Source organism: Anas platyrhynchos, chromosome 3 (genome assembly GCF_047663525.1).
Source record: "Anas platyrhynchos isolate ZD024472 breed Pekin duck chromosome 3, IASCAAS_PekinDuck_T2T, whole genome shotgun sequence".
Taxonomy (NCBI): Eukaryota; Metazoa; Chordata; class Aves; order Anseriformes; family Anatidae; genus Anas; species Anas platyrhynchos.
Window position 1 is genome coordinate 27,056,205 of NC_092589.1, and position 26,964 is coordinate 27,083,168.

At 43.1% G+C, this 26,964-nt stretch overlaps 2 protein-coding genes across 7 annotated transcripts in view; one reads left to right on the forward strand and one right to left on the reverse strand.

Annotated features, from left to right (window-relative positions):
- Window positions 1–1,361, reverse strand: part of ARID4B (AT-rich interaction domain 4B) — an 86,511-nt gene extending 85,150 nt beyond the window's left edge. For 2 of the 4 annotated variants that reach the window (XM_072035581.1, XM_072035582.1), the window contains exon 1: window positions 858–1,162. The gene's annotated coding sequence lies outside the window, so the exon portion shown is untranslated. Of the gene's footprint in view, window positions 1–857; window positions 1,186–1,281 lie in introns of those variants that run through there. The other 2 variants (XM_038176159.2, XM_027453752.3) reach the window with 2 other exon arrangements.
- A 161-nt stretch (window positions 1,362–1,522) lies between these two features.
- Window positions 1,523–26,501, forward strand: GGPS1 (geranylgeranyl diphosphate synthase 1). 3 transcript variants are annotated; one of them, XM_027453758.3, is made up of 4 exons: window positions 1,523–1,655; window positions 4,516–4,632; window positions 13,767–13,837; window positions 18,356–26,501. In XM_027453758.3, exons 2-4 carry the CDS (start codon window positions 4,566–4,568, stop codon window positions 19,115–19,117), a joined length of 900 nt encoding a protein of 299 aa, XP_027309559.2. In that variant the 5' UTR covers window positions 1,523–1,655; window positions 4,516–4,565; the 3' UTR covers window positions 19,118–26,501. The 3 variants fall into 3 exon arrangements, with proteins under 3 accessions (XP_027309559.2, XP_038032090.1, XP_038032091.1); XM_038176162.2 differs by lacking the exons at window positions 1,523–1,655; window positions 13,767–13,837; XM_038176163.2 differs by lacking the exons at window positions 1,523–1,655; window positions 4,516–4,632; window positions 13,767–13,837 and adding an exon at window positions 14,339–14,480.
- Window positions 26,502–26,964: the final 463 nt, after the last annotated feature.

A 26,964-nucleotide genomic window follows, 5' to 3' on the forward strand; every position in this document is an offset into this window, starting at 1 on the left:
AGCCCCCCCCGCCCCCTCCCCGAGCCCTGGTGCTGCCGCTGCCCCGCTCCCCCCCGCGCCCCTCCCCGGCCGCTGCCTCGCCGCCGCTGACGCCATTTCTGTCAGAGGAGGAGAAACTTGCCACAACAACAACCCGCCGCACGGCGCCGGGGGGGGGGGGGAAACGGGGGGATAAAGCACGGCCTCGGGGCCGCCCCCCGCGGGGCTGCAGCCCCCTGCCCGCCCGCTGCCGGGAGGGGAAGGAGGGGATGGGGGGGGTATAAGGGGGGGGGGGGGTGAGCTCAGCGCCGGGACCCCCGCACTTGGCGGCTGGGGGAGAGGAGGAGGAGGGGAGGGAGGGGAGGGAGGCCCTGCCTCCATTGTACGAGGAAGAGTGCGGGCAGCAGGATGGGGGGGGACATGGGGGGGGGGGGTGTGCAGCCGCTTTTGTACGGGGCTGCGGCTCCGGATCGCGGCGGCTCCGGATCGCGGCGGCTCCTCCCCCCCCCCCCCCCCCTCCTCTCCCTCTCCCTCTCCGTGCCCCCCCTCCCCAAATACAAGCAAAGCGCTGACTCCGCGGCCGGAGTTTCGGCAGCAACAGCCGCAACTCCGCGGCCGTCTGGGGGCCGGGCGGGGGGGGGGGGAGAAAAGGAAGAAGAAGAAAAGAAGGGAGCGGAGCGGAGCGGGGCGGGAGGGACGGGGGGGGGGGACACGGACACAAGCAGGCGGCTGCCGATCGCCCTCGCCCCGCCGCCGAGTCCCGCCGCAGCCGCGCTGCGAGCGCAGAAAAACAACCGCCTCCCCCCCCTCACGCACACACCCCCCCCCTGCCGCCCGCCGTGGGGCCCGGGGCTCGCCCCCCGCCCGCCCGCCGGTACCTTTGTTCCGCGGCGCCCGCCCGCGACTCCCCCGACCCGCGGCGGGGGGGAGGGAAGGGAACGGGGCGAAGCCGCCTCCTCCTCCTCCTCCTCCTCCTCCTGCTGCTGCTGCTGCTGCCGCCGCCCGCGGCTCCGTCTCCCCGTCGGGCGCCCTCGGCCCCCGCTCCGCCAACGGCTGGGGCTGTGCTCGCGCGGCGGGGCCGCCCCGTGCCGCCCGCACCCGGGCGCGGACGCGGAGCCGGCGGCGCTGAGCGCTGCGCTCCCCCTGCCTCGCTCCCCCTCCCCCTCCCGCACCGACCGCCCGACTGACTGACGGCCGGGCGGGCCGGGCCACGCCCCTCTCCCCGCCTACCTCCATTGGGCCGCGGCCCGCACGGCCCGCCCCCCCCCCGGCCCCATTGGCCGCCGCCTCGGAAATACTGACGTCATTTTTCTCCACTTCTATGGAAACTGAGACTCGGCGCCGCGCAGCCTCACGGGTAACGCAGTCCCCCCGCGCCTCCCTCCCCGGGTTCCCTCAGCCAGTGGGCTCCCGGCGCGGACTACACATCCCAGCGCGCACCGCGCGCCGCCGCCGCCGCGCGGGGCCGGGGCCCCAGCCGAATGCTAATGGCAGGAGGGGGCTGGGCCGGCGCATGCGCGGTGCGGCTCCGGTGGCGCATTTTCCCCCAAGAGGCGAAGGTGGCGCCCGGCGGGGCGGAAGGGGGCGGTGCTGCCTCCCCCCCCCCCCCCCCCCCCCTTCCCTCCCCTCCATCCCGCCGGGCGGGGCGGGGCTGCGCGGGTTGGCGGCGGCCTGAGGTGAGCGGCGGGGAGCGGGGGGCGCTGCGGGGAGCCGGGGCTGGCGGCGGTGGCTCGGGAGAGGGGGTCCTGGGGGGGGCCCCGAGGGGGTCTCCTCGCCCTAAGATGGCGCTGGGAGCCCCGAGCCGGAGCGCGGAGCCCTGGGGGGGGCGGCTGGGGGCCTGCGGCTCCCCTGCGCCTCGGGAGGGGCTGAGGAAAGTTGCTGTGGCTGCTGAGATCCCGCAGGGAGCTGGGCAGCCCTGCGGGCAGGAACCTCCGTACCAGGTGTGTGAAGTGTGGTAACTTCAGTCATGTTCCTGCTCTTTGCAGCCTCATACTTAACGGTATTCTGCCGTATAGACCCCTGTAGGTGCCTTCATTTAGGTGTCTTTATCGAGTTTCCCTTCTTCCTATAAGTTTTGGGACTCACCGTCCTTGTTTCTGTGGGTACTTTAGACATGTGGATCCCTCTTATGAGGGATCACCTCTCTTCTCTTTCTTACAATAATTTCCTTAGGTCATTTTCAGGTAGCAAAACAGCCCAGGAAAGCTTAACCACCGTGGTTTCAAATTGCCACCAGTGGCAGGCCTTTTCTTGCTCTATTTAAAAACAAAAAATGAAGCTCAGCTGTAAGCTGTAATGCTTTTCTGCTTTAATCATAACAATGATAAACTCTTGGCATTTGTGGGAGAAGTGCCTGGTTAATTTATCTTGCAATGAGCAGCGTTTGGGAGGATTCCTGGTAGTAGTGCCTGAAAGGTAGATTCAGTTTGCTGTGTGATACCAGCCAATTTTCAGTTGGATGGGGATTTTTGAGTACTATGTTAGTGCCCTATAGACAGGGAAGAAACCTCCTCGTTCCCTGAGGGGGGAGGAAGAGCTCTAACATTTACTTCTAAGAACTTTGTCAGGGCAATGACCGGTGAGTAATCTTCACATTCTTTGTTTTGTGCTGCTACAATGTGTGCTAACAGCCCAACCCTTGTAGGCTCAGTGTTAGTGGGAAGCCCTCACAGAGAAGGAATTCAACCCCAACATCTCCCCTAGCTGAGCACCTTCAGTTCTAAGCTCTCCCTGTGTTTTTTTGATGATTAATTGTCACGGGAGGGTGGCTAACTTGATAGTGTCTCTATATCCAGCTCTATGAGCATCTCTTCTTAAAACATCCAGGGATGGGCTGTGATGAGCATTTCTTATTTCACTTCCTCACTGAAATCCTTTGAGACTTACGCTTGATGTGTAGGGGTGCAGTTTTACAGCTGGTGTTCTTAGTGGCAGCCCTAGCTTGCAAGCAGTTCCTGTCCCTGGAGCTGTACCAGTAAGGTAGGAACAACAGGGAGCTGAGGGTGTCAGATAAGCCCAGCTTTGATTATTGTGGCCCGACAGCCTGTTGTGCTGGCACACCACAGGGTCAGATGGGAAGGCTGTAATTCTTATTGTGGTGTTACTGTTAAGAAACTGCAAAGCTTTCCAGAAAGGTCCTGTCTTACAAGGATTGCAGTAGCAACTGTGTGTGCTTAAATAGCATTTCTTGCCCCTGAAGTGTTGATAAATTGGGTTAACATATGCAGCGAACCAGATAAAGGAATTGATCCAAGCCTAAGCTTTGCAAGTAGTTACTGATGCAGATTAGTTCCCAAGTTTGTACTGCTAAAAATATTTGTGGGTCCAGAGGGTGGGAATGGGACCCAAAGACAGGAACTGATAGAGCTGCCACTGGAAGGGAAAGTTCCTGAGTGTTGAGGAATACCAGGTCTAAGTAGCTTAAGAGGAAGTGATAACTTTTAATACTGATCCTTTGAGTTGTTGATGGGAAACCTATTGCTGGACTCTGAGAAAGAGTGGAATATACTGTATTTCACTCGTGTCAACCACTCCTCTTAATGTACCAATGTTAAAAATGCACCAGTCTGTACTTCTAAAGTCACTTAAAAATAATTACTTTTATCAGTAACTAACAAAACTACTTAATTGCTCCAAGAGGAGGGAAAAATGCATTCTTTCCTGGATGCTAGCTAAACAGCTAAGAAATGATGCTGAAGTAGCATGAGACGTTACGCTACTGCTGCAGTTCCTGTCTTAAAATGACATTAGAAGAATTGTTTTGAGCTGCTGTATCTGCAGTGCAGCAAGGAAGGCTAGAGGTGAAAGGAGAGAGAATCCATTATAGAAAACAGTCTGGGGGAAAAATGCAAATATGGATGACCATAAGGATGTGAACTAAAAAACAATCAATAGATAATTGAGCTATGAAGGGAGTGGATCTTAAAAGATTTACTGTGAGAGTGCGATGTATATAGTATATGGTAAAGTGTGTGCAGATGTCTGTGTGCTTAGTAGGAAAGCAGTGTGTTCCTGTCTTCCAAAACATCCATCATGATGAAGGAACCTGTCAAAAGGCTCAAGCTAGTGCTCAGTTTGTTTAGGTTGCCTTGGAGTAAGGTGTAGCTTCTGCTCTTAGCCATCTGCGTTTTCCCGTGGTGAAAGAGCACAGGGAGGTCTAATCCTATTAGTTGTACGAGGTTTTGTATATACTGAGTGTCTTCTCTAACTCCGTACAGTGGAGCTCCATTGTTGTGAATGCTGATGTTTTAAGTGTTTGTCTGTCGTCTGAGCCATCTAATATGTACAAAAGTCAAAGTAAGCTAAAAGGCTAGGAGTTGGCTTAAGCTATTCATGAATAATTAAAGAAAGCTGTATTTAAAACATGCTTGCTTCTTATCCAAATGCCATCCGGGAAACTTCTTGTATAGTAAAGGTAGTAGTCACCGTCATGTTCAAAACTGTAGCACATGCACCTAGCCTAGAGGTCATTGACTTTTTATATTTGTATGCTCCTTTATTTTGTTAATTCAACTTTTTTTTTTTCCATTTAAATAGTGTTCACAACCCTTTCTTTAAGAGTGAATTACCTCTTATCAAATAAAGACATGGATGGGAACGATGAAACATCTAAAAGAATCCTAGAGCCATACCAGTATTTACTTCAACTACCAGGCAAGTTTACTTTTACTCTTTTAAATATCAAAATTGTCTTTCTAACATCTTTTTCTTTCCTAGGAAATATATGCCAATAAGTTTATCCTTTCTTGATTTGTGGAGTTACAATTAATTAAAACTGTTGAAAAAGTGTTAGTTTGTTTTTATTTCTCTGGTGAAACTGTCCTTTTGGTGAAACTGGTACAGTGGCAGCTGAGCCTGTCTGTTAGAGCACAGATAGTTGTCTTGCATTTGCTCTGTCTTACGTTCAAAGTCGCTGACTTACTGGAACTGAGCAAGCACTGAAGACTTGATTCCATTTTTGAAGAGTGAAACATTGCCAGCCCAAAGTTTATCTGCTTGCTGTACTAGGCTTGATGGATTGTGTGTATGTTTTAAATAGCTTCTTTTATGTTATTTCTTCACCCTGGTATGTGTAGAGCCAGGCTTGTTTTGGGCTGATTTTGTCTGTCTCTGTGTTTCACTTACCAGAGAATCTGCCAGTCCCTGTCTGGTGTTAGGTCACCAGCAACACATTGAGATAAAGTTTCTCTTCTTGAATAGCAGCTATATTAGCAGAATGGAGGAGGCAGTTTGTGAGAGAATTAATGTATGGGCATGCCAACTAGAAGGCTCTGCCCAGCTTGTATCAAATACTGGGGGAACTAACAAATGCGCAAAATTTGGTAAGTATTTAAGGAAAGTAACCCTGACCAAAATGATATCTGACCGGGGATAGGAGACCTGTCTAGGCAAACAGCGTAACTAATCACAGGTACAGTACTAACTGGCTTTGTACATCTGCAAAAAGACCTATATTATCACCAGGGTGGGTCTTTAACCCATGCATATTGAAGTTCATTATTCATCTTTACAAATATCACGAGCATCTTGTCTACGTTAATGATTGCATGTTCTTGGCAGCTAGTACTACTTGAGTTGAAAAAGTAGAGAAGGAAAGAATTTGGCAGTAACACTCCTTCTGATAATGCCAGAAAGTTTTTCCTGTTTCCTCACAGTATTTTTCATTTTGTTATGTGAAACTGGGTGGTGATTTTGCTAGAAGACTTATTTGAGAATCAATCTGTGATATTCCAGAGAGCTTTCTAAGAGCTGATCCTGAAGAAGCTTCTCCAACACCATCTTAAAGGAGGGTTTTTGTTTGGTGTGTTTATCTGACATAAACATGGTATATCATAACCCCTCTGTGGTTTTAGCTGCTTTTTTTTTTTTTTCCTTTTAAGAAATTGTAGCTGCTGGAAAAGAAAGCTCAGCTACCTAGTAGCAAATATGCACAAGATAAGAAAGTGTCAAGACAAAGAAAACAACCTTCTGTAGGCATAAGTGCTTGACTAATAGCTCTTCAATTAGCTTTCACTTAAATGATGCATCTGGTTTAACCTTCCCACCTTCATTCCTGTGGCTGAACTCCTGTACTTCATGGTGTGTTCAACCCTAATCACTCTATCTTGATGGCTTATAGACTTATATTGATGAACGGTGCAAGAACTTTGTCCTGTCCTGCTAAAATATCATAAATCTGTCTGCTGAAACGTGTTGATCTCCTGTGAATTTATGTTTTGGGGAAGGTGAGAGACAAGATACACCGTGTAGGAATGGTGGTGTGATTCAGAATGGGAGAATTCTCCTAAGGTAGACAGGTAAATGTCGCGTGCCTGTGGAAAGCTGTTATGGAGTAACAGTGGAAGCAGTAAGTGTTCACAATCATATAGCTGGATGTTGTCTGGTTTTTGAAATGTTGGCTTTGCCCTAAGTCAGCTATGCCAAACACAGATCAGTAGGAGCCAGCTACTTGTGTGAGCCTTGGCATCAGTACGAGCACCGATGCTTGGTGAAGGGAAAAATGAGGCATATGCTAGCAGTTCATAATTAGGGTGGAGCCCAGATGAGATGCCTGAGCTAATCTAACAAGCTTTTGCTGAAAGAGGAGGTTTAATTCCATCTTCCTTCTGGCAGTATTCTCCCGCATCTTAACTCATGCCAGTTCTCAGCTCACTAACCAGATGATTAGGTAGTATCAATCACCTAACCTGCTGGAAAACTTGGCAGGCAGAATAGTTATCTTTTGTCCAGCTTGTGGCGTGGCACAAGGGTGAGGCCAAAGAGCTGTTTCTCTCTTGGATCACCTGGAGCTCTGAGAAGCTTCTGGAGAAAGCTCAGTTCAGTCAGATCTGTACAATTATGACCCTTCAATATCCAGTTGCTTATCTTGTAGGACCAGTTGAAAAACAGTCTCCAAGTGGTTTAGTAACCTGTGAAAACTTGAAGTTAGATGCATATCAAAACTCTTACATAAAGAAGAATTGTGTAACTGTATTGAGATGGTTTGAAAAATGTCTGCTAATGTTGCCTGTAGTGTAAGAATACAAGCTTTTATAGTGATGTTAAGGGTTAATCTCTCAAAAAAGAGAAACTTGATTATTCTGCTTGCCATTAATGAAATAGGATTTTAATGGTAGCTGAGGTGATACTTAGAAGTTGAAGAAACATACAAGCTTGGGTTTATAACACTAGGCTAGAAAAATTACAGGGCTTAAGTCTTTTTTTTGTGTTGCAATTTTAACGGTTAGTATGCTAATGATGGAATAAACATTAATTAACAGAATTTAGTGCCTGGGAGAAGCATACATCTTGAAACAGTAACTTTTCTTGTAAAATATTTCAGTAGTAGAACATAAAATTGCCTTACTCTGAGTCTAGTATTTTGCCCTTTACTTGGGTAAACAAAGTGCAATAAGCAGAAATAAATTTCACAAATGCCAATAATGTGATTTGCCTTAAATTCACGCAGATGAGGAAGCATCTTTCATCTCGGAGTAGCTAAGTTAACAGCAGTAGCTGTTTTTGCAGCCCTAAGGAGTATATGGGCCTGCTATTGAAAAGGATAGATTCCAATCCTATTCACAACTCTGCATCTTGCCTTTCATGTGCATTGTTCTGGTCTTGGCTTCAGTCTTTCCTGGGCTTACTTGGCTTGCTAAACAATCAAGACTGGCTTTTGGTCTTTTTTTCATATTTTTCTGCTCAGTTGTTGAACTTAACCAGCTTGGTGAAGGATTTTTGAAGCAGCAGTAGCAAGACGAAGGTGATGCTTTACTTTGACAGTAGCCTCTCAAATGTACTGAAACAGATTATTTTTTTTTAATAGCATTTATGTTTTTTTCTCACTCTTCTGATCTCCTCTAAAAGAGAATAGAGCTAACAGGCAGCCAACAGATGTAGTTCTGTGCAGCAGTTCATGTAGAAGGAGACTAGAAACTGAGAACATGGTACATGCACTTAGGAATGGTGGTGATGTGCCACAGGGCATGATCTTTACCAGTGGAACAAATGCACCTTACACATCAGCAGCCTCAATCTGGGCTGTGTTCCTGAGGGGTGGCATCTCTCCAGGTCTTGCACTGCAGAGATGCCTAGGAATCCCACCGGGCCAGGAGAAAGTACTGTTCCAGCCCCCAAAAGATATATGATGGTCAAATTTGCTTCCACCAAGCAAATCAGCAGTGGAAGAGGGTCAGCAGGCTGCACAGCATTAGAGATAATAATTAGATTGGCAGGATCCTTTGAAGGTCCTTCAGGTTCAAGACCCTGAATGCACTGAAGGAGGGGCAAGAAGAGTGCATAACAGGTTGGAAAATGGAGGCTTGTGCAATGGTGAAAGCTGGGAGCTCATGGCTTCTGGCACCAGGAAAGATTCCTGTTCATCATGAAGATAAGCAATTGTCAGGTAAGTTTAGTGCACCAGAAGAAAACAAATGGCTAGATCTGTGTATGGCACAGCTCCAGGCTGACAGCAAGCGCCAGTAGTGGGGAGGCTGCTGTTCCTCTGTTATCTTCCAGAGGCATGCTGCTTCTGGACAGCTTGGGTCAGGGATGTTCCTGAGAGAATACCAAGGGGTGTTTCATCCTAAGGCTACTGAACCCCGTGCCTCTTCAATTTGAGAACCAATGGATATAGCTGGGGACATGTGGGGCTTATCAAACATGACCACATGGCTTTTGGAGTGAGGGATGGGCACAGGAGACCAAGTGTGTTTTTTTTTCTTCCTTAAGCTCTTCTCCCCTCCTCTCCTATTCAAGAAGAATAAGCAGATCCTTTCTGTTAACAACCAGTTAGTCGCACAGTTGACCTTAACAGCAGGGATCTGGGTTTTATGATCATGGGGCTCCTTTTGTGCATCAAGGACTACTAGGAGGAGGTGGGATCCACCAACCTGAGTTGGCACTGGCTGACTGACCTGATGAGAAGTTATTCTTCCATTATCACTTCAATTTAAATAAGAGTACCCAAAATAAAGCAAGGAAGTGATGAACTGGCAAGCAAAGGGTATAATCTGATGTGGACGAGAGACTTTTTAATTAACAGAACAAAGCTGACAGAAGTCCACTCCAGATGTGTGCATTCAAATAAGGAAGTGATAACAGGGCAGTGTGATGCAGGAAGCTCTCACTCCTACTAGGGAATCTGTAGGACTGGGTGACTCTCAAGTGCCTGTACGCAAATGCATGAGGAATAAATAGGAGAAGTTAGATGTCTGCATGAAGCTGCAGGGCTGTGGTTTCATTGGGATATTGGATGTGGAGTAGCTGGAGAGCTGCAGGTGGATATGGACTGTCTAGAAAGGCTGGGACGGCAAAGAATGGGAATTGCCTGTTTATGTGAAAGAGCAGCTGAACTGCACAGAGTTCTGCCTTGGGTTAGATTAACCCATAAACTCTCAACAGGCTCAAGATCAGAGGGCAGATTGATATGGGTGACACTACAGTGGGTCTGTGCTATAGGCCATCTGATCAGGAAGAAGTAGATGAAGCCTCCACACAGCTGGAAGAAGCCTCCTTCACAGGCCATTGTCTTCATGAGAGACTTCTACCTTGATATCTAGTAGAAGCAGCAATGCAGCAGGGCATAGGCAATCCCAGAGGTTTCTGGAATGCATCAAGGACCAACGAGTTGGTGAGGGAAGGCATTTTGCTGGACTTGACACTTTGAAAACAACGAATTGGTTGGGATCTGAAGGCTGGGAGCAGCTGTGTCTGCAGTGACCGCGGGATGGTGGAATTCAGGATCGTGGAAACAAGGCAGATGGCAGAATCACAGCCTTGGACTAGCTAACTCTATTTTGAATGGGGTGGGAGTTTAAGCTAGACAATCCTACAGTGGCTGTGATCTGTCCCAAAGTGGCTGCCCAGGTTTAAAGGGATGGGCTTGCTCTCTTTGCCTGTGTGCTGGCTGTAGCGTGGCTGTGTGGGGAGGTCTGATCAGGGACCCGTTTAGCCCTAACCCATCAGAGGACAGAGCTAAACATGGAAGTGCACAATACAGCTGAGGTAATATAATAGCTTGCTTCATCCATAAGGGTGATGCCCCTTTCCCCCAGCTCTCAGCATCTGCTGCTTAGCCTGTACTAACTCTGGCAGACCCGCTTTAGAAGCTGACTCAGTACATAAGGCTGGCAGAAAGCTAGCCTAGCAAAAAGCAGTCAGCTTTCTGCTGGGGTAATGAGTTGAATTAGCTTAGTGAGGCTCTAATGAGGGCTAGGTTAATAGTCCCTCTGCTCTTCCCCATGCTGTTCGATCCGTTTCACATACCCTCACTCTAAGTGGGGTGCTGCCTTAAGGGCACAGTTTGAGGTCACTTTAATGCAGCATATGTAAAGAAATACTGATCAGCAGCCTGTCCGGAGCAGGAGGTCTATGAGCTCTGGGTCTGTGCTCTATCAGGAGAACAATCATGTAGATATAAACACATGTGTAGCCAGTCTGATTTTAGAGAAGCTTCTCTTATGTGATTAAATAGGTGGGAGGGACTGTCCTCAGTGTGACCCCTCTAATTTAACTGAATCTTTTCAGGATAATGACTTTACATTCTTATCCCTATAAATTATTTTAATATAAATTACCTATCTTGTCAGAGTGGGGCTATTAGGTTTGAAATATTTTTTCCTACCTTGTTTTCCACCCCACATTACTAATGAGAAAACAAGTTTTGCATAGTTTTTGCTTGATTGGGGTGGTATTGGGATCTTCAGCAGATCAGACAGTGCATTTAGCCTAAATTTGTTAAAAAGATGTTGCGGTACTGTCTATAATTATGGCTGGGTACAGTAGCTAGAAGAATTTTTGGAAGCTAGATCTGGATAGTCTTCAGTTGTACAAGAGTCTGCTTAGACTCGTCAAGAGGGTTGTGATGCATAACAGTGGAAAATGAGTAATTATGGTGGTGGTAAGTTTTACTCCATTTAATTTTGTCCTCACATCTATAGGCCATCTAGTCTGAAGGGAGGGCTGTAGGCCAAGAATGGAGTCTTACTGTATGAAGTGTTGAAGGGGTTGGGTCTCTTGTCATCATAGTGTGACCGTAGGCATAAAACATGCATGTGGAAAATTGCTGTAGCATCAAATAGACCTGCTAGGATTGACTTCAGAACAAGATACAGTAGCATTTATGAAGCAATAATGGGGCTCACAAAAGCAAATCTGCACCTGTAAAAGAAAAGATTAATGCTTCACTATATAGATAGTGTTCTTTTTCTTTAATAGTCAGTGTCTAGACAGCCTCGCCAGAACAGGGCAGACAAGTCTAACAATTCAAATGCAGTCTACACTGAGGAGCTAAATGGCCAAATCCACTGTGTATATATTAACAGTCCATTTGGATTACATGCTGGTAGTTATGTACCTCATGATGAAATAAAACTTGTTACTGAGTATCTAGCGCTCCGTAAGTGTATTTTCTAGGAAATGTATTTAGAACAACAGAATTAAGTTGCCTAATGCTTATATTGATGCAACAGCTACCTTTTTCCTTAATCCAGAAGTGAGTAACCAGCTGTAGATGAGGTATGCTTTCTTAATGTGATATTATCTCTGACTAGCTTTCTTTATGGATGTACTAAAATATTTGTTTACACTTACCTGGCAAGCTGTACAATTTGGCAGATGTCTGTAGCAGTTACACTCAATACTTGAGTGATTATTTCCTCTTCAGTTAACTCATGCAATTAAAAAAAAAAAAAGTTGAGCCTTGGATGCAGGGAGTCTTGACCCTGCTTTGTGCAGTACTTGGTGGTCATGAATATGCAGTAAGGCAGGGAACGGATTTGGCCAAAATCTGATCCACCCACATGGTGGGTGGGAAGGAAAGAAGGGGAGGAAAGTCTGAATGTTGGTAGTATTTCAAATCCTTGACATCTGCAGGAGCTATTGCTGTCAGAAGCAGATCTAACTTGAACTAGTGATGGTGTTTAGCTAATGTAAGATATTTTAAAACTCTTGGGTGCTACTCTAATTTTGCATTCAAACTTGAGCTCTGGTTACCCATATTAAAATGGTGAACTTAAGTCAGTGAATTATTGATTTAAATGCACAGGTTTAAAAAATAGAACTAGATACTTATTGTTCTGATAGAGAATAAGTCTGTCATGAGAAACTTAACATATCTGTTGTGCTGTTTCAGAAACAAAGTAATCCCTCCCTCCTGCAAAAAGCTATCAGTATTTAAAACTGAACAGAGAAAACAGAAATGGAGACTGTGAGCCAAAGGCAGTGTATGTCTGGGTAAAAGTGCCCCTTCCCATAGGGCACAGCCAGAAGCCAAAGCTCCTGGGAAATAAATGCTTTTTCATTAGTCACTTCTGTCACCATCACCTTTTTTTTGTTTTTTGGTAGGGAATAGTAAAAACCTATTTGAGAACCGAGCAAAAATTGAAGCCCTTTGAACAAATGAGGATGGTTACCACCCCCCACTATAGAACCCAAACCACAAACCTGCTGCTTAGATCTTGGTGGTGTGATAGAAGAGGAGAAATCCCTTCTGATTTTTCTACAGTATATGATTGTGAGTGAATCTATCCACATTAGTTACTCTGTTCTGTATGTGCTGGTCACACAGCAATACAGAGAAGCCTTGGGGAAAGATTCAGATGTTGCAACTTCAGTGCTGTGGGCAGGATGGCATCATTAATGTGAGTGCTGATATTGCGGATTCATTCCTGGGTTATGTCTCTCAGTAGGTCTTGGAGTAATATGGAACCTGCTATCTAGGTTGCACTGCTTTGAGGTTTGCTGGAAACTGCTTCCAGAAACCTTGTTGATACAAGCTATGTATACAAGCTCTCTGTGTCAACACGTTTTGCTGTTACTTGAAGATCTGAAGCTCAGCTGAGCCCTCTTAAAGTTTGAAGCTGCAAGGCCTGTGTGGGTAGAGAGTGACTGATCAATATGAAATTGTTCAGTAAAGATCAATAAACACACTGGATAAATATTTGTACACAACCCTTAGCAATTTATTAAAGAAAGCTGGCATCAATAATTTATAGGCAAGATTAACTTGTTAACATGGGCTAACTTATTTTAAAATCATCTCCTTCAGGTAAAATTTATCTGGAATGAACAGTAATACTTAGCTTAATACCAAATTTGTACTTGTAATCTTGTCCGTTGTTTCTCTGAAATAGGTGGCTGCCTGGTTCTCTGCCAAACTAGAGGTAGCAAAAGCAGAATATCCCATTATGAACAGGTGAACTTCTAGAGTATAAGATAAATGTCTGAAATCTTGGGAAGTTCTGTTCAGAACTAGGTTGTTTAGAGTTATTTAATAAGTATGTCACGTGTCACTATATCTTCACAAAGTCAGTAGCAGATGAAGAGCACTACAGTAGAAAGACTTGATAATGGAGAGGAAATAAATATTCAGCAAGTACACATCTTGAACAAATAATGAATCATAATTTTAAAATTTTTTTCAAACTTTCTAATCTTACACAAAGTCAACGTGCCTGGCAAACTAGGACTTGCTTTCAGAGGTAGCAAACTGATCCATACAGGTTACTGACGGACTCAGACTCAAGATCACTCTCTAATTAAATTGCCAAAACTAAATAGTAACATGTAAATACCTGCTTTATAGTATTGTTTATGTACATTGTTGTGAAATGCTACCAACAATCAGCAACTTGAGATCTAATGTTTATACAATGAAGAAAACAAGCTACAAACTTACTGTAATGTATTTTACCCTTTCAAGTGGTCATGCTTATCAGCTTACTGCTCTCAAATCAGTTACAGTTCATAAGTCAAATTGTTGTCTAATAATGAACTTCATGTGATTTGTGTTTTTTTCCTCATTGTAGGTAAGCAAGTGAGAACCAAACTGTCGCAGGCCTTTAATCACTGGCTGAATGTTCCAGAAGATAAGATACAGGTACTCACTAATTATTTTTAAAGGGCTGTTATCTTTCTGCCAAGAATATCAATAGCATTGTTGTTAACGTGTTTAAGTCTTCTGATAATTTATGCTACATAATTTCCAAATATAACGTACAGCTTCGGCAAAATAACTAGTGCAAAGCTTTGGCTGTGGTGGAACACTAAAGAAACAATTTCCACAGTTTGTCTTGTGTAGAACAGTCACTGCTTTTCAAGTGTGCTCAACCTTTTGAGTTGTGGATGAGTAGTTGCTATTGTTACCCGCTGTGGTTATTAACAATGAGTTTTCCATGACTTAAGAAAGAACCTCGATGGTTACCTTGTAAACTACACATAGTGATTGAGAATAAGCTCTTACTATTTTGATACAAGAACATCAAAGCCAGCAGTCAAGTGAACTTTATAAACCACTTGTTTTGGACTTCTGGATGGACTTCTTACACAGTATAGAGTCCTTACTCTCTATTGAGAAACATTTGACCAGGAATATTCTTTTTTTCCCCTGTTGGACAGATCTGTGCAAGATGTGTAGCTGTGTGTTTAAACACTGGCTTCTAAAATGTGAAATTCCTCTTCTGCTTCAACTATAGTTTTGCCAAACTGCTTATTTAGGGTGCAGAAGGTACTCTGTATCCAAGGTAATGTAAGTAATTAAAGTAACCAATTGTGGTGGTTGGTAGTGTTTCCGTTGTGTTTTTGTTTTGACACTTACCTGGTCCCTAGCTAATTTCATTAATAGGCAGGCCATTAGTGTTTGAAGAAGTCTTCTTTACAGTTGCTTGTGTGATACTTCATAGTCCTTGAGTAGCAAAATGGCTTAAGTAATTCAAACAGTGAAGGAAGAAGCTGCATTAGTCTCCTAGTAATCTTATTTTTTCCAGCCTTGTCCATTGTGATGGCTTCACCCTGATGGACAGCGAACTTCTACTACAACTGCTCTCACTCCTACCCTCCTCAAAAGGAAGAGGAAAAGAAATGCAATGGAAAAGGGCTTCAGGGCTGAGATCAGGACAGGAACATTGCTCACCAATTATCTGCACAGGCGAAACAGTCTCAATTTAGGGAGAATAACATAATTTATTGCCTGTTACTAACAGACTAGAGCAGTGAGAAACTAAAAGCAAACTAAAATAACCTTCTCCCCACCCCCCATCCATCTTCTACCTCCTCCTGAGTGGCACAGGGGAATGGGGGTTGTGGTCAGTCCATAACACTTAATCATCTGCCGCTCCTTCGTGGTCCCTCTCTTCCCCTGCTCCCCGTGGGGTCCCTCCCATGGATGCCATCCTTCCCGAACTGAGCCTGCAGGGGCTGCCCACAGGCAGCAGCTCTTCAGGAACTGCTCCCACACGGCTTCGTCCCACGGGGTCCATCCCCCAGGAGCAAACTGCTCCAGCACGGGTCCCCCACAGGTGGGGGCAGCTCCCCCCAGACCCCCTGCTCCTGCGTGGGCTCCTCTCCACGGGCTGCAGCTCCGGCCCGGGGCCTGCTCCTGCGGGGGCTCTCCTTGGGCCGCAGCCTCCTCCAGGCCACAGCCACCTGCTCCACCGGGGGCTCCTCCACCCACTGGGGGGCTGCAGCGTGGAGATCTGCTCCATGTGGGACCCATGGGCTGCAGGGGGACAGCCTGCTCCACCAGGGGCCTCTCCACAGGCCGCAGGGGAACTGCTGCTGCCTGCCTGCAGCACCTCCTGCCCTCCTGCTGCACCGACCTTGGGGTCTGCAGGGTTGCTTTTCACTCCTCACTTCCAGCTGCTGTTGCATGGCAGTTTTTTCCCTTTCTTAAATCTGTTCTGCCATAAGCACAAGCAGCATCATTTGTTGGCTCAGCTGTTATTGAATCCCTTTTGGAGCCAGCTGGAGCTGGCTCTTACCTACCATAGGGCAGGTCCTTGGCACTTCTCAGAGGCCACCCCTGCAGCCCTCCTGCTGCCAAGCCCTTGTCACACAAACCCAATCTATCCATATAACTCTTTAGCCAGATTTATTCTGGTTTCCACCTAGACAAATGTATTATAGCAACCTGTGTACTTGTATGCATGGCTTTAGTCAGAAATCATAGATCAAAATTCAAATTAGCAGGAATCTCTGGTCGTTATCCAGGTCAAACCTGCTCTAAGAAGGACTTGTTCCATAGCTGCTTCAGGCTTCTGAGAGCCTTGCTGAGTCTTGAAAATCTGACTCTGCAGCCTCTCAGGGCACCTTTTCCAGTGCTGAATCCCTTTCATGATAAGTTTTTCCATTATGGCCTACTGGAATCTCTTGCACTGCAGTCTGCAGTTATAGCCTCTTACCCTTTTGCTGAGCACCGGTGATGATGAGTGTCTGTTGTTTTTCTAGCACCATAGATAATTAAAGCTGCAGTACCATGGTGTGAACAGAAGTAACCAGTTCTACCTGTCACTTGTAAACAGGTAGTCATGTAACCATTATTGAAAATTTAGACCACTTGTTTTAGTTATCTTTATGAAGAAAACTGATGCTTTAATGTTTGTTTTACCACTTAAATGGTTTGTGATTCTCTAAATAACCTCAGGATGAAAACAAGACCCTGTCATCTTTGACTCTTGCTGAAATCGTTAGTGCTTTTGTCTATAATTGTACTCATTTTAATAATGTAAGGCTGTTGAAGTCAGGGTGACTGCATGTCCTCTTTGACATCTCTTGTACTTTAAGTCTTTCCAGTTGTCTAGCAGCTTGATTCCCTTCCAGTTACTTGTATTCTATTAAAAATCTGAATTTTGATATTGTTTATCTAGCTGAATACAGTTGAGGCTACTGTTGCTTGGTAGTTAGTTTTACTACAGGCTACCATTACTTTACTATTTTCTCAGCCACGTGGTCTCTTTTCTACCTCCTGCATCCTTTAGTGCATTTTATGTTGCACTGAGACACATCAGCTTTTTGAGTTAGAGAATACAGCACCTGTCAGATTGACTTTCTTCTAAGACAGCACTGAAATGGCCTGGCACAGGGCCAAGTAAAACTTAAAGCTGTTGCAGGTAAGAAGGTACAGAAATCTGGGTGTTGAAAGTGGTATTGCAGCGGTCACAGATTAGATGGGCTTGGGCTGTAAGAAAGCATAGGGCTCTGTGTTGGTCTTCTGCTTTCATTATGAAGAGCAGTCTTACTCATTTCCTCAGGCATTTCCTGATATCTTCTAGAAAATAAGCTTTTTCTGCTGTCTAAACTTCTTCCTGCCTCACTTCCAACCTTAAAGCATTTCTGACACTGCTTTTCCTTATGAAAGTTAACAACTCAAACAGTTATGAAGCGCTATTTAAGTTACTTCAGTTCAACCTTAAATGTCTAGAAGCTCCAGAAGTTCACAGAACTGAAAGCAATATGAAATATGCTAACAAGAAATGCTAGAGTAGGCTCATCCAATGAATTCATAGGGAAACTTTTCTGATAGTACTGAAAATGACATAATGGACTAAACCAATATTCAGAAAAATAGGCATTGCAAAATTGCTTTTTATAATTACTCTATCCTTTATGATTTTAAAGTTAGTGGGCAGCAATGTACCTTTACAGGTCAAAGTAGTCCTCAATTCTAAGTCCTAGATGAGTCATTAGTGCTCAAGTAGCTTGTTCTTACAGTTGTTATCTTGGGCAAACAAACAATTTGACTGCAGGATTTCAGTTTAAAAACCTTTAGGGACAGTGGTCACTGAACACTAGGTGGCTTGCTGCTGAAGAAATGCTTGCAGCAGCAAAGTCCCTCTTAGTGCTTCCTAGAGCACCCACCAAGTACAAACACACTAGCTGTGTGCTACTATTTAATGATGGCCTTAATGGTTTTTAGAAGCAGTTGTTCTGATGAGTGCTTGAGTGCAGTGCTTGTTGCTAGCAAGTATGACTGGCTCAGTAGCTTCAAAATGATGTCTTTTGTCACATGTTTTTGCAATGAGTTTATACCATATGCAGTTTTACATGCCTAAACTTACTTCCATTTAAGCAGGTGCTGAACATACCTGTTCCTTGCATAGGAGTTCTGCAATGAAAACCATAGACAGGCTTCAAGTTCTTGAAGTGTCCTGATTTGGAACTGTTAGGGCTTACTGTTTGTTGCATATAGCCAGCCCCGAGCTTGATGTTGTGAACAGCTTGAGTATAATAAGCTGCATATCTCAAATTAGTAAACCTAGACTTGTCACAACATCATGCTTCTTCTTTGCTCTATTTGTGTTTCTAATATGTCACTGCATGGCTGCTAGACCATGGCCTATTTTAGGACTGTAGCAACAATAGAGTGGAGTAGGTCCATGGAAACACTTTGGGGAATACATTCACATAGTGGCTTCTGTGATCAGATTCGGTGGTTCAGGACTAAATGGTGAACTGGATGATTAAGTGAATCATAAAACTAATAGTAAGAACAAGTGGTCTAATGGGGAGCGTTGGTGACAAAGAATATCATGCTTTAAAAGTTTTCCTATTGTAAATAAAATCTCTCAAAACTGGAGGTTAAGTTGCAGTGGGAGATAATAATTTTCTCTTCTTGTAATAGGTTATCATTGAAGTGACGGAGATGTTGCACAATGCAAGCCTGCTTGTGGATGATATTGAAGATAACTCAAAGCTACGGCGGGGCTTTCCAGTGGCTCACAGTATCTATGGAATTCCATCAGTAATCAACTGTGCTAATTATGTGTATTTCCTTGGCTTAGAGAAGGTTTTAACCCTTGATCACCCAGATGCTGTTAAAGTTTTTACCCGTCAGCTGCTGGAACTCCATAAAGGTCAAGGCCTGGATATTTACTGGAGGGATACTTACACCTGTCCTACAGAAGCTGAATACAAAGCTATGGTGCTACAAAAGACAGGTGGTCTCTTTGGATTGGCTGTAGGCCTCATGCAGCTCTTCTCAAATTATAAAGAAGACTTAAAACCACTTCTTAACACACTCGGTCTCTTCTTCCAGATAAGAGATGACTATGCCAACTTGCACTCCAAAGAATATAGTGAAAACAAGAGTTTTTGTGAAGACTTAACTGAGGGCAAGTTCTCATTCCCAACCATTCATGCCATTTGGTCAAAACCTGAAAGTACTCAGGTGCAAAACATTTTACGCCAAAGGACAGAAAACATAGATATAAAAAAATACTGTGTGCATTACCTTGAAAATGTGGGTTCATTTGAGTACACTCGAAATACGTTAAAGGAGCTTGAATCTGAAGCCTATAAACAAATTGAATCACTAGGGGGAAACCCTGAGCTTGTAGCACTAGTTGAACAGCTGAGCAAAATGTTCAAAGAAACTGAAAATTAATAAATTTATCTCTTGGGGGGTGAATGGAAGCTTTGTAAAATGGGAAAATAACTAGATTATCTGAAAGGTGCGATAATCAGTCTCACTTAAAACTACTTGTGTTGCCACATTACAGAAATTACTGTTGAAACCAATTTGGCCTCTGAGTATTGTGATATATCCTATCATCTATATGGTCTTAATTGTAACTGCTTGCAGATGGCTTTGTTAAAGCATATGTACTACAGCTGAAACAAGCCATGAATCTGTGTGATCTTTACACAATCATTGGTGTTACTTCAGCCCTGGAACTCTCATAGGGTATGGTGCATATTCAACCAGGCTACTGTAGGTTTCTGCCTGAAGTTCCATATTAAATTAAATCTGATTAACCTGAGTGGCTTGTGTGTTTTTAAGCAATGCTCTAGTAAACCAAAATTTGCAATGTTAAATAACAAAAGATACTTGCAACCAGAATGCATGTACAAGTGTTGCATTGTAAATGTAAGCTACAATTGTGAAGATCAGATGGATCTTCATTTAATCCTAATGTGAACATCCTGTACAGTGTCTGAGGATACTTCCAGGGGAATACAAATTGTGGAAAATGTTTTTTTATCCAAGTGAGACTAATGTTTAGACTGAACTGTTAGCTTTATAGAGACTTCTGCTTAACTTAGGGAGAATGTTCTGTCACATCAGAAAAGCATGAATTTGCCACTGGTTCCAGCTCTGCTGTGAATAGCTTTGATTGCCTGGCTTTAGGTTTTTAAGCTGTCAAATATTTTGTAGCCTGGGACTTAAATCTATGCATTAGATCTCAAGCATGTAGCTGCAAATAGCAACATAGTAAGGTGCTATTAGGAATGGTATGAGATTTCACAGCAGGTAACTTTAAGACACTGATTGGTGCAGGTCTCTGTGATCTCTGCTTTTAATTGAGGGGGGTTCTCCAGGAGTTAATTCATAATTCATGCCACATCTATGTTCTGATTTTGTATCAGGAGGCATGTTATAGGTCTCTCTGTAGGGACAAATTCTGTAACTTTTGGCTAAGACAAAGTATGGTATTTTGTTTTATAAGATATAATAATCAGTTTTGTAAATTGCTTAAATGTTGGTTTTGAGATGATGTACACAGGCATGCATGCATTGAACTGAGAACTAGGTTAGAGGGGTGGCCTGGTAAGTGACAAAAATCTCTGCTTGTGTGTGTGCACGCATACGGAAATGTTTGTTTCTTGGCTGGGCTGGCTTTAACCATAACCAGGTTCAGTTTCTTTAGTCTTCACAGCCATATGTGGTTTTGCTCTGATGTAGGTTCGGATCAGAGGTGGGACTGATGCTATCAGCAGTGTCTTCAAGCTGATAACACACTCTCAGAAGAAATGGCCAGAGGTACTTGGCTTCTAACAGCTGAAGAGTAGTTCTGTGTGTGTGTTCACTTACTCTACCTGGAAAACAGGGAGAGTCATTACCTCAACCCAACTAACTGAATAAGGCTGCTATAACATCTTCCTTCGGCAAGCCTTGGGAGTCTTCCAAGAGTGATCAAGAAAAAATTCAGGATGACTGCTTTTAGTCAGAGACATTACGTAGGTATAGCTGATAGCTTATTCATTTTATCTGCGTGCTGAGGAGGGATCTCTCTGCCCTATGATTAAGCACAGAAAGTAGCCTTTTCACTGAGTGGGCCTGGTTGCCAGGATTGACTAGCTTAAATTTGAAGGGTATCTTTTATTTAATGTTAATGACAGTGACTGTATTTCCTTTCTTAATTTGTAGTGCTTAGTAGTAAGCCTGTACATTCCTAGTATTTTATGGAAAAATACCATCTGCAGCAAAGTGCAATGCTTATTTTGTGCCATGTCTTAGGAGTTTCTAAGCACTGTTGCAACAGTGCTTAGTGATGTTGAATGATGGAGAGAAGAAAAAACATTGTCAGGAGAATCTCCTAGCCTTACTGTGTAAGATGTCTTTCTGCTGACTAGGATATTATGACTATGTACAGTGCAAAGTGCACTTAGTGCCATTTCATTTTGTTCAGTTGCTGGATGTAAATAGTTGTATAATCAAACTTCCTTGATGAAGTAGGGTTTTTTTATTTTAAAACTTTTTTTCTACCATCTGAGATTTCTGCTGTGTAGTCAGTTCTTTGGTTTATTCTGGCAACTCCTCCCAGTATTTAATACTGTATCTTGCCAAAACATGCATCCATTAACTTAAGAGCAGGTACACTGGAAGCTTTCCAGCTCTGGGCCCTTTAAACCACAAGATAAGAAAAGTACCCCCAAAAAGGCAGCTGGACCAACAAGAAACCATGCAGCTCTGTCTTGCTGTTCTGCCTGGTATTTTGATACCAGACTTTCGATGCCAGTAGTTACAGCATTTTCTGACGGTGTATCTTAACAATACTCCACTCCTGAGCACTTTGCTTTTCATTTTGGCTAGAATAAATCAAAACCTTTCAGGATTTTTCTTAATGTATTCAGAAGCTGGAAAGGCCAGACTCTTTCCCTTGCATTTCATAAGCCAGTAAAGCATCATTAAGCATAGTCTAGGCAGATTTTATATTTTGGTGCCAGAAGAGATGCTGTATCCTCATCTATATTCTCCAGCATTGGCCCTGGTACAAGCTCCTAGTGTTCAGCCATGTTAGGTAAATAACTTCCTTGAAGCTGCATGAGTTGTCTTTGGCTGCAGAATTCATTTAGCTGTGTCAGTGCATTTCTCAGGGGTCGGATGTCACATCTGTCTTTGCCTCTTACATGGTCAACGTTACCTGCATCAATTGTAATGAACGTGGTATCTCTTCAGGACCTCCCTGAGGAGACAAGCTTGTCTTCTGCCTTTCCCTTTGAGCTCAGGCTGCTCCATGAACCCACTAAGAGCAACTTTGTACGCATCAGCCAGCTGCTGACACAACCTCTCATTTCCACACTGAGCCTCAAAGCTGAATATTGAAACTTTGAGTACCTCAGCGAAGTTTCTTTCTGTAAGTCTCACATTGTTTCAGTGACTGAACTGAGAAGTTCAGCAGCCAGGGAAGCTCTCTCTGTACTCTGCTTCAAGACTGCGCTACTCTGGAGATGCCTACAGCTAATGTGACTCCTAGTAAAGCAACCTTGTAATTACTGTTTGTGGGAAAGATGCAAACTCTTACCTCTAGGTAAATGTGTGAAGGCTACTGTGTGGACTCATTCCTGTGAGACAGTAAAAATACTTTGAAATGTGTGGTCTTTGGGCATTATTATTTTCCTTTCCCTCAGAAGCCATCAAGAGTATCGAGAGAGTTTCATAGTTGAGTGCAGAAGGTATGGTGTGATGGGCATGGTATCTGCTCCTGTTCATGAACAGAACGTGAAGGAGGTCTGGCATGGTCTCTGTGAACATTGCAGTGTTTTTTTTAAATGCAACCCTATGAAAATCTCTTATGCTCATTATAAATACACACAGAGATTAAGCATCTCCAGTAACTTCAGTTACTAATAAAGCTTTTTCTGATAACCTCTGATGCTAATTTTTCTTCTACATCAGTATGTTGAGTGAAGTGCATGTTCCACAGAAATGAGCTGTTTTCACATTTTGTGGTTAGTGTAAGTAGTGATCTAGTTCAGGCTATAGAAATAGGACTATTTAGGAGCACTCTTAAATGTTATCTTTCACAATTCACATCTAACCCTAACCCACTTAATTAGCTACCCTTTTAATACTTTTATTTTCTTAAATTAAGGTTTCATGTTAGCTTAGTATATGTATTTTTTGGTAAGAAGCTAAGCTTCACCATTCTACAAGAGGTCAAAGATGCTATAAGGAAGATCTTATAAAATTGCAGCATACCTCACAGGTCACAAAGAAATGACCATACAAGGTGAAAGCTATCCCTTTTCCATTTGATAAACCTTTCTTCTGCACTTTCATGCAAATGTTCCTAAGTTCACCCTTGAAGCCCAAATGGCATTTTCTCTACTTAATTGGACTTGCTGTCAGGGAGGCCCACGCAGTAGGTGTTCAAATGAACTTCAGCAAACATTTTCTTCTACTTGTGTTCTGCTGTGCTAGAAGTGCTATGCTACTTCATGATCCTCTAGTCTTCATGCTTTACCAAGGGCTCCTATTCTTCACTGTTTACTCTCTGTAAAAGACAGACAAACGCTGACCCCACAACCCATACAACCCATCATTCACTGCAGAACCAGTGCTTTAGAATCTACTCTTTCCCAAATTTTTTCTACAGCAAAGAGATACCTTTTCTATTTAGTTAAAACATGTAGTTGCTGTTATGTATGCTCACCAGTATTCTCCTGTAAGTCTGTTTCTCGGAAATTCTTATCTACATTCCCCTGTTGCTGTAATTATGATAGAAATGCTACCTTGCACTGTGCTATACACAAATCTAGTTCCTTCTTCCAGCCTGGCTCTAAAAAGGACTTTATTAATGAGAAGTGAGGAAAAGCTTAATCTGCAAAGCAAACATGAGTTCATGTAAAACAGAGTGGGAGGAATGAGATGGCAAGAGAAATTAATTAGAAATGGTAGAGGTCGGGATCTGATAAATATCAGATTTAATACTTAATATTGTTAAGTGAGTCTGTAATTTGAGATGTGATAGTTATTACTGATGTGATTAGCAGCTGATGTGTGTGCAGACATGAGCTTTTAAAGCTAGCAGTAAAAGGCCTTACAACTGTAACCTAGCTTGTTAGACTTTGTATTCCGTCTTTTCCAAGTTTACTTTCCCCAGTGATTTATCCACAGCTTTAGTTCTGCATTTTTATTTGCCTTCCACAAACAAAGACTTACATTTAGGGTGTGGAAAATATACATTGATATTTCTAAAACTGTTCATGGCAGTGGGAAAGAAGCAGTATTTCTTTAAGCCTTCACCTCAGTGGTTGATTTTGCTACGTAAGAAGTACCTAAATGCCTTTGTATGCTGTGGAAATTTCCTATGTTAATGGCTTCTTCCCCCAGTTTTTGTTGAAATGCTAACATTATGGTGTAAAAGCATGAGTTTGTGTATATTTTCCCACCTTTTTATATAAAAATTGATTCAAAATCAAATGTCTCTAGCGCTGAATTGAGCCAGGCTTTTATTCACATACAAGAGCTATATGGGCATCTGTTGCTCCTAGTTCTGTCTTAATCTCATCATGTTACGTTTCAGGTTTGATATTTACTATGCTCTTTGTATTATTTGCTCAGTACTTGCATTGTAATTCTCTTCCTTCCTCAGCTATATTTCTGGGTTGCTACTAATGCCATAGCACACACAATACCATCAAACTCCTTTTTGGTCCTGGACAAAATAGTCTGGTTTGCTCCTACTTTATATCTTGGCTCATCCTATGCCATTACAAAAGTAATCCAAGATTTTCTGCAATCTTGAAATGGAAGAAACTTTTTTTTTTTTCCAAGAAGCTAAAGCATTTAACATTTTATGTTGCCATTTTCCATGTAGTTGGACCTTCTTTACCTCTCCTAACTGTTTGCCTTTAACACTTACTTTGCTTTTGTGGTATCACTCATTATAGGCCTTTTCATGAAAGTTTAACTTGCTAACCAGGGAGAAGAGGATTTTTGTGTGTGTGTGTGTATGTGTGTGTGTTTTGTTTTTGTTTTTTTGGTCTGGGTTAATGAATTATTCTACTCAGCAAAAGCCTGATGAATGCCAAAGCTGGCAGGTGGATGAGGCAGAAGCAGAGCCAAGGGAAGGATTTGAGAGAATAAGAATACCCATTTTAGGCTCCTGAGGCTGCCTCATGTAATTTCACCTTGTTTTACAGCTCTCATTCACTTTGTTAGGGAAAGAAAAAAAATGCATTCAGTTTTCCTGAGCTTCCCTTTTTACTTTCCAAATGTAATGCAAGAGATACTAGAGTTATAAATGACTTACTCCGATTGTTATGTAAATAACTTGCATAATTACTTGCATATATTATTATAGTACAGATAAAACAAAGGGTACATTGTTTCCCTAGCTTCAGGAATAGAAAAATTGTTAGAAAATTACAGTAATTGAACAATCTGTTACATGCTGACATGATTTGATCATTACCTCACTTTAGCATCCTTCCTGGATGGCTTCTATTAGACCTCACCACTGGCATTCACCTTTTCTACAGCAGTTTCTTTTAAATGACTTCAGAAGGCAACTTGGTGAGGAGGTAACAAAATAAATCATTGTTTTGATGCCCACTTACTGGCTTTTATTTATTTTTTTTAAATAACAGAGTAAATCTAAGTGCATATGTTTTTCTTTACTAGCTACATGTACGCATTCACGCTTGTCACTGAGGCTAGTGGTTCAGCTGGTGTGGCTGGGAATAATCCATGATTCATGAATCCACTTCCATTCAAGTGTATGACCTGCAAAGTTTATAATTAGGCATTTGCTGAGCAATTCAGTTTACTGCAGCATAGAGAGCCATGGGAGATAACTCCCAAGAAGGCTTAACATGACACTTCCAGGGACAGTGCTACACAACCTATGTGAGTAACTCTGATGTGAAGAGAAATCCTAGATAATTTTCTGCTCAAAAACAATCTGTGAAAATCCTCTTCACTCCCTTGGAAATGTGAATTACATGATATGGTGCCAGTTAGCACATGTATCTCCTCTGGATCACAGTGGATTATTTTCACTCTTCATAAAGTTTCAGTTGTTATTTCTGGACCATATGGTAGAAGTTGCTTAATGATTAAAGTAATAATTGAAGTCCATAAAAAAGGGGGGTGGGGGGAAAGAAAAATGATAAACTCTTTTTTTGTGCTGTTTTGAAATGCATATAAAAGATGGCCTGTTGTCTTGCTGTAGTCTAGCATATGTTAGCCTGCAGTGAACTTCTGTTAGCTGAGGGAGGCACGACAACTCTGCATCGACTTCAGTTATTAAGCACTCAGGCGCATGTGGCATCAAGGCCCTGTGAACAAATCAAAGGGAGAAAAATGAAAGTGCTTGCAAAGAAGAAACACAAAGTTATTTAAAAATAGAACTTCAGGTAATTGTGAAGTTAATGGACAGAGACGTAGAACTAAAGCCACGGAAAACTGTGGGAGTTAACTGAAGAACCTATTGCTACTTACGTTCTTTTTGCGGGTAGGATGGGACAGTGCTACACAGCCTGATGTGAAAACACCATTAAAAAGTAAAACACGGTAAAAACGTTTTGAAGGAATTGTCATTGCTATTCCCAGAAATGTAAAAAGTGTGCTTTAAACCCATTTTCTTGCATTTCAAGTCAACCAAAGTGAATGTTAAAGAAATTGTGAAGAAAGATCTTTTACTTAGGCACTTATAAAATGCGGAGCTTGTACGTCTAGTAAAAGGTGAAAATGTTACATTGGTCTGGTTGTTTTATTTGCATTGTCCTGTTGCTGATCAAATAAAACCAAGTATGTTGGACGAACTGTACCTGTTTGTTGATTGTAGTGCTAAACCAGAACAATAAGTATATAATGGGTATATAAGTATGTAAGAAATAGAATAAACAGGAAGTTATGCTATTTTCAGCATCATCTCAGAAATACTAAATACAGAAATTCAGCAATACATACACAGGTTCTCAGACTGCCTGAATTGTCTACAAACATGCTGTTAGGGTCAAAAAGGTGGTGAAAAATATTGTTTTAAGCACTTTTCCTGACGTGCCGGAAAGAAGTGTAAGATCTTAGTGTAAGATCTAAGTGTAGAGCTTAGGGATATGGTTTAGTGGGGACTGTTAGTGTTAGGTTAGAGGTTGGACTCGATGATCTTGAGGTCTCTTCCAACCTAGAAATTCTGTGATTCTGTGATCACTTACTCTTCCATTCTGGCCAATTAATATTCAGCATACTGAGTGCTGTTCCAAATAAACGTGTAATTTAGG

Excerpts from the sequence above, each read along its gene's own strand:
- GGPS1 (XM_027453758.3), top strand. The coding sequence starts at position 4,566 with ATGGATGGGAACGATGAAACATCTAAAAGAATCCTAGAGCCATACCAG. Across the intron at positions 4,633-13,766 it reads GTATTTACTTCAACTACCAG|GTAAGCAAGTGAGAACCAAA; the intron begins GCAAGTTTACTT and ends TCCTCATTGTAG. Across the intron at positions 13,838-18,355 it reads TTCCAGAAGATAAGATACAG|GTTATCATTGAAGTGACGGA; the intron begins GTACTCACTAAT and ends TTCTTGTAATAG.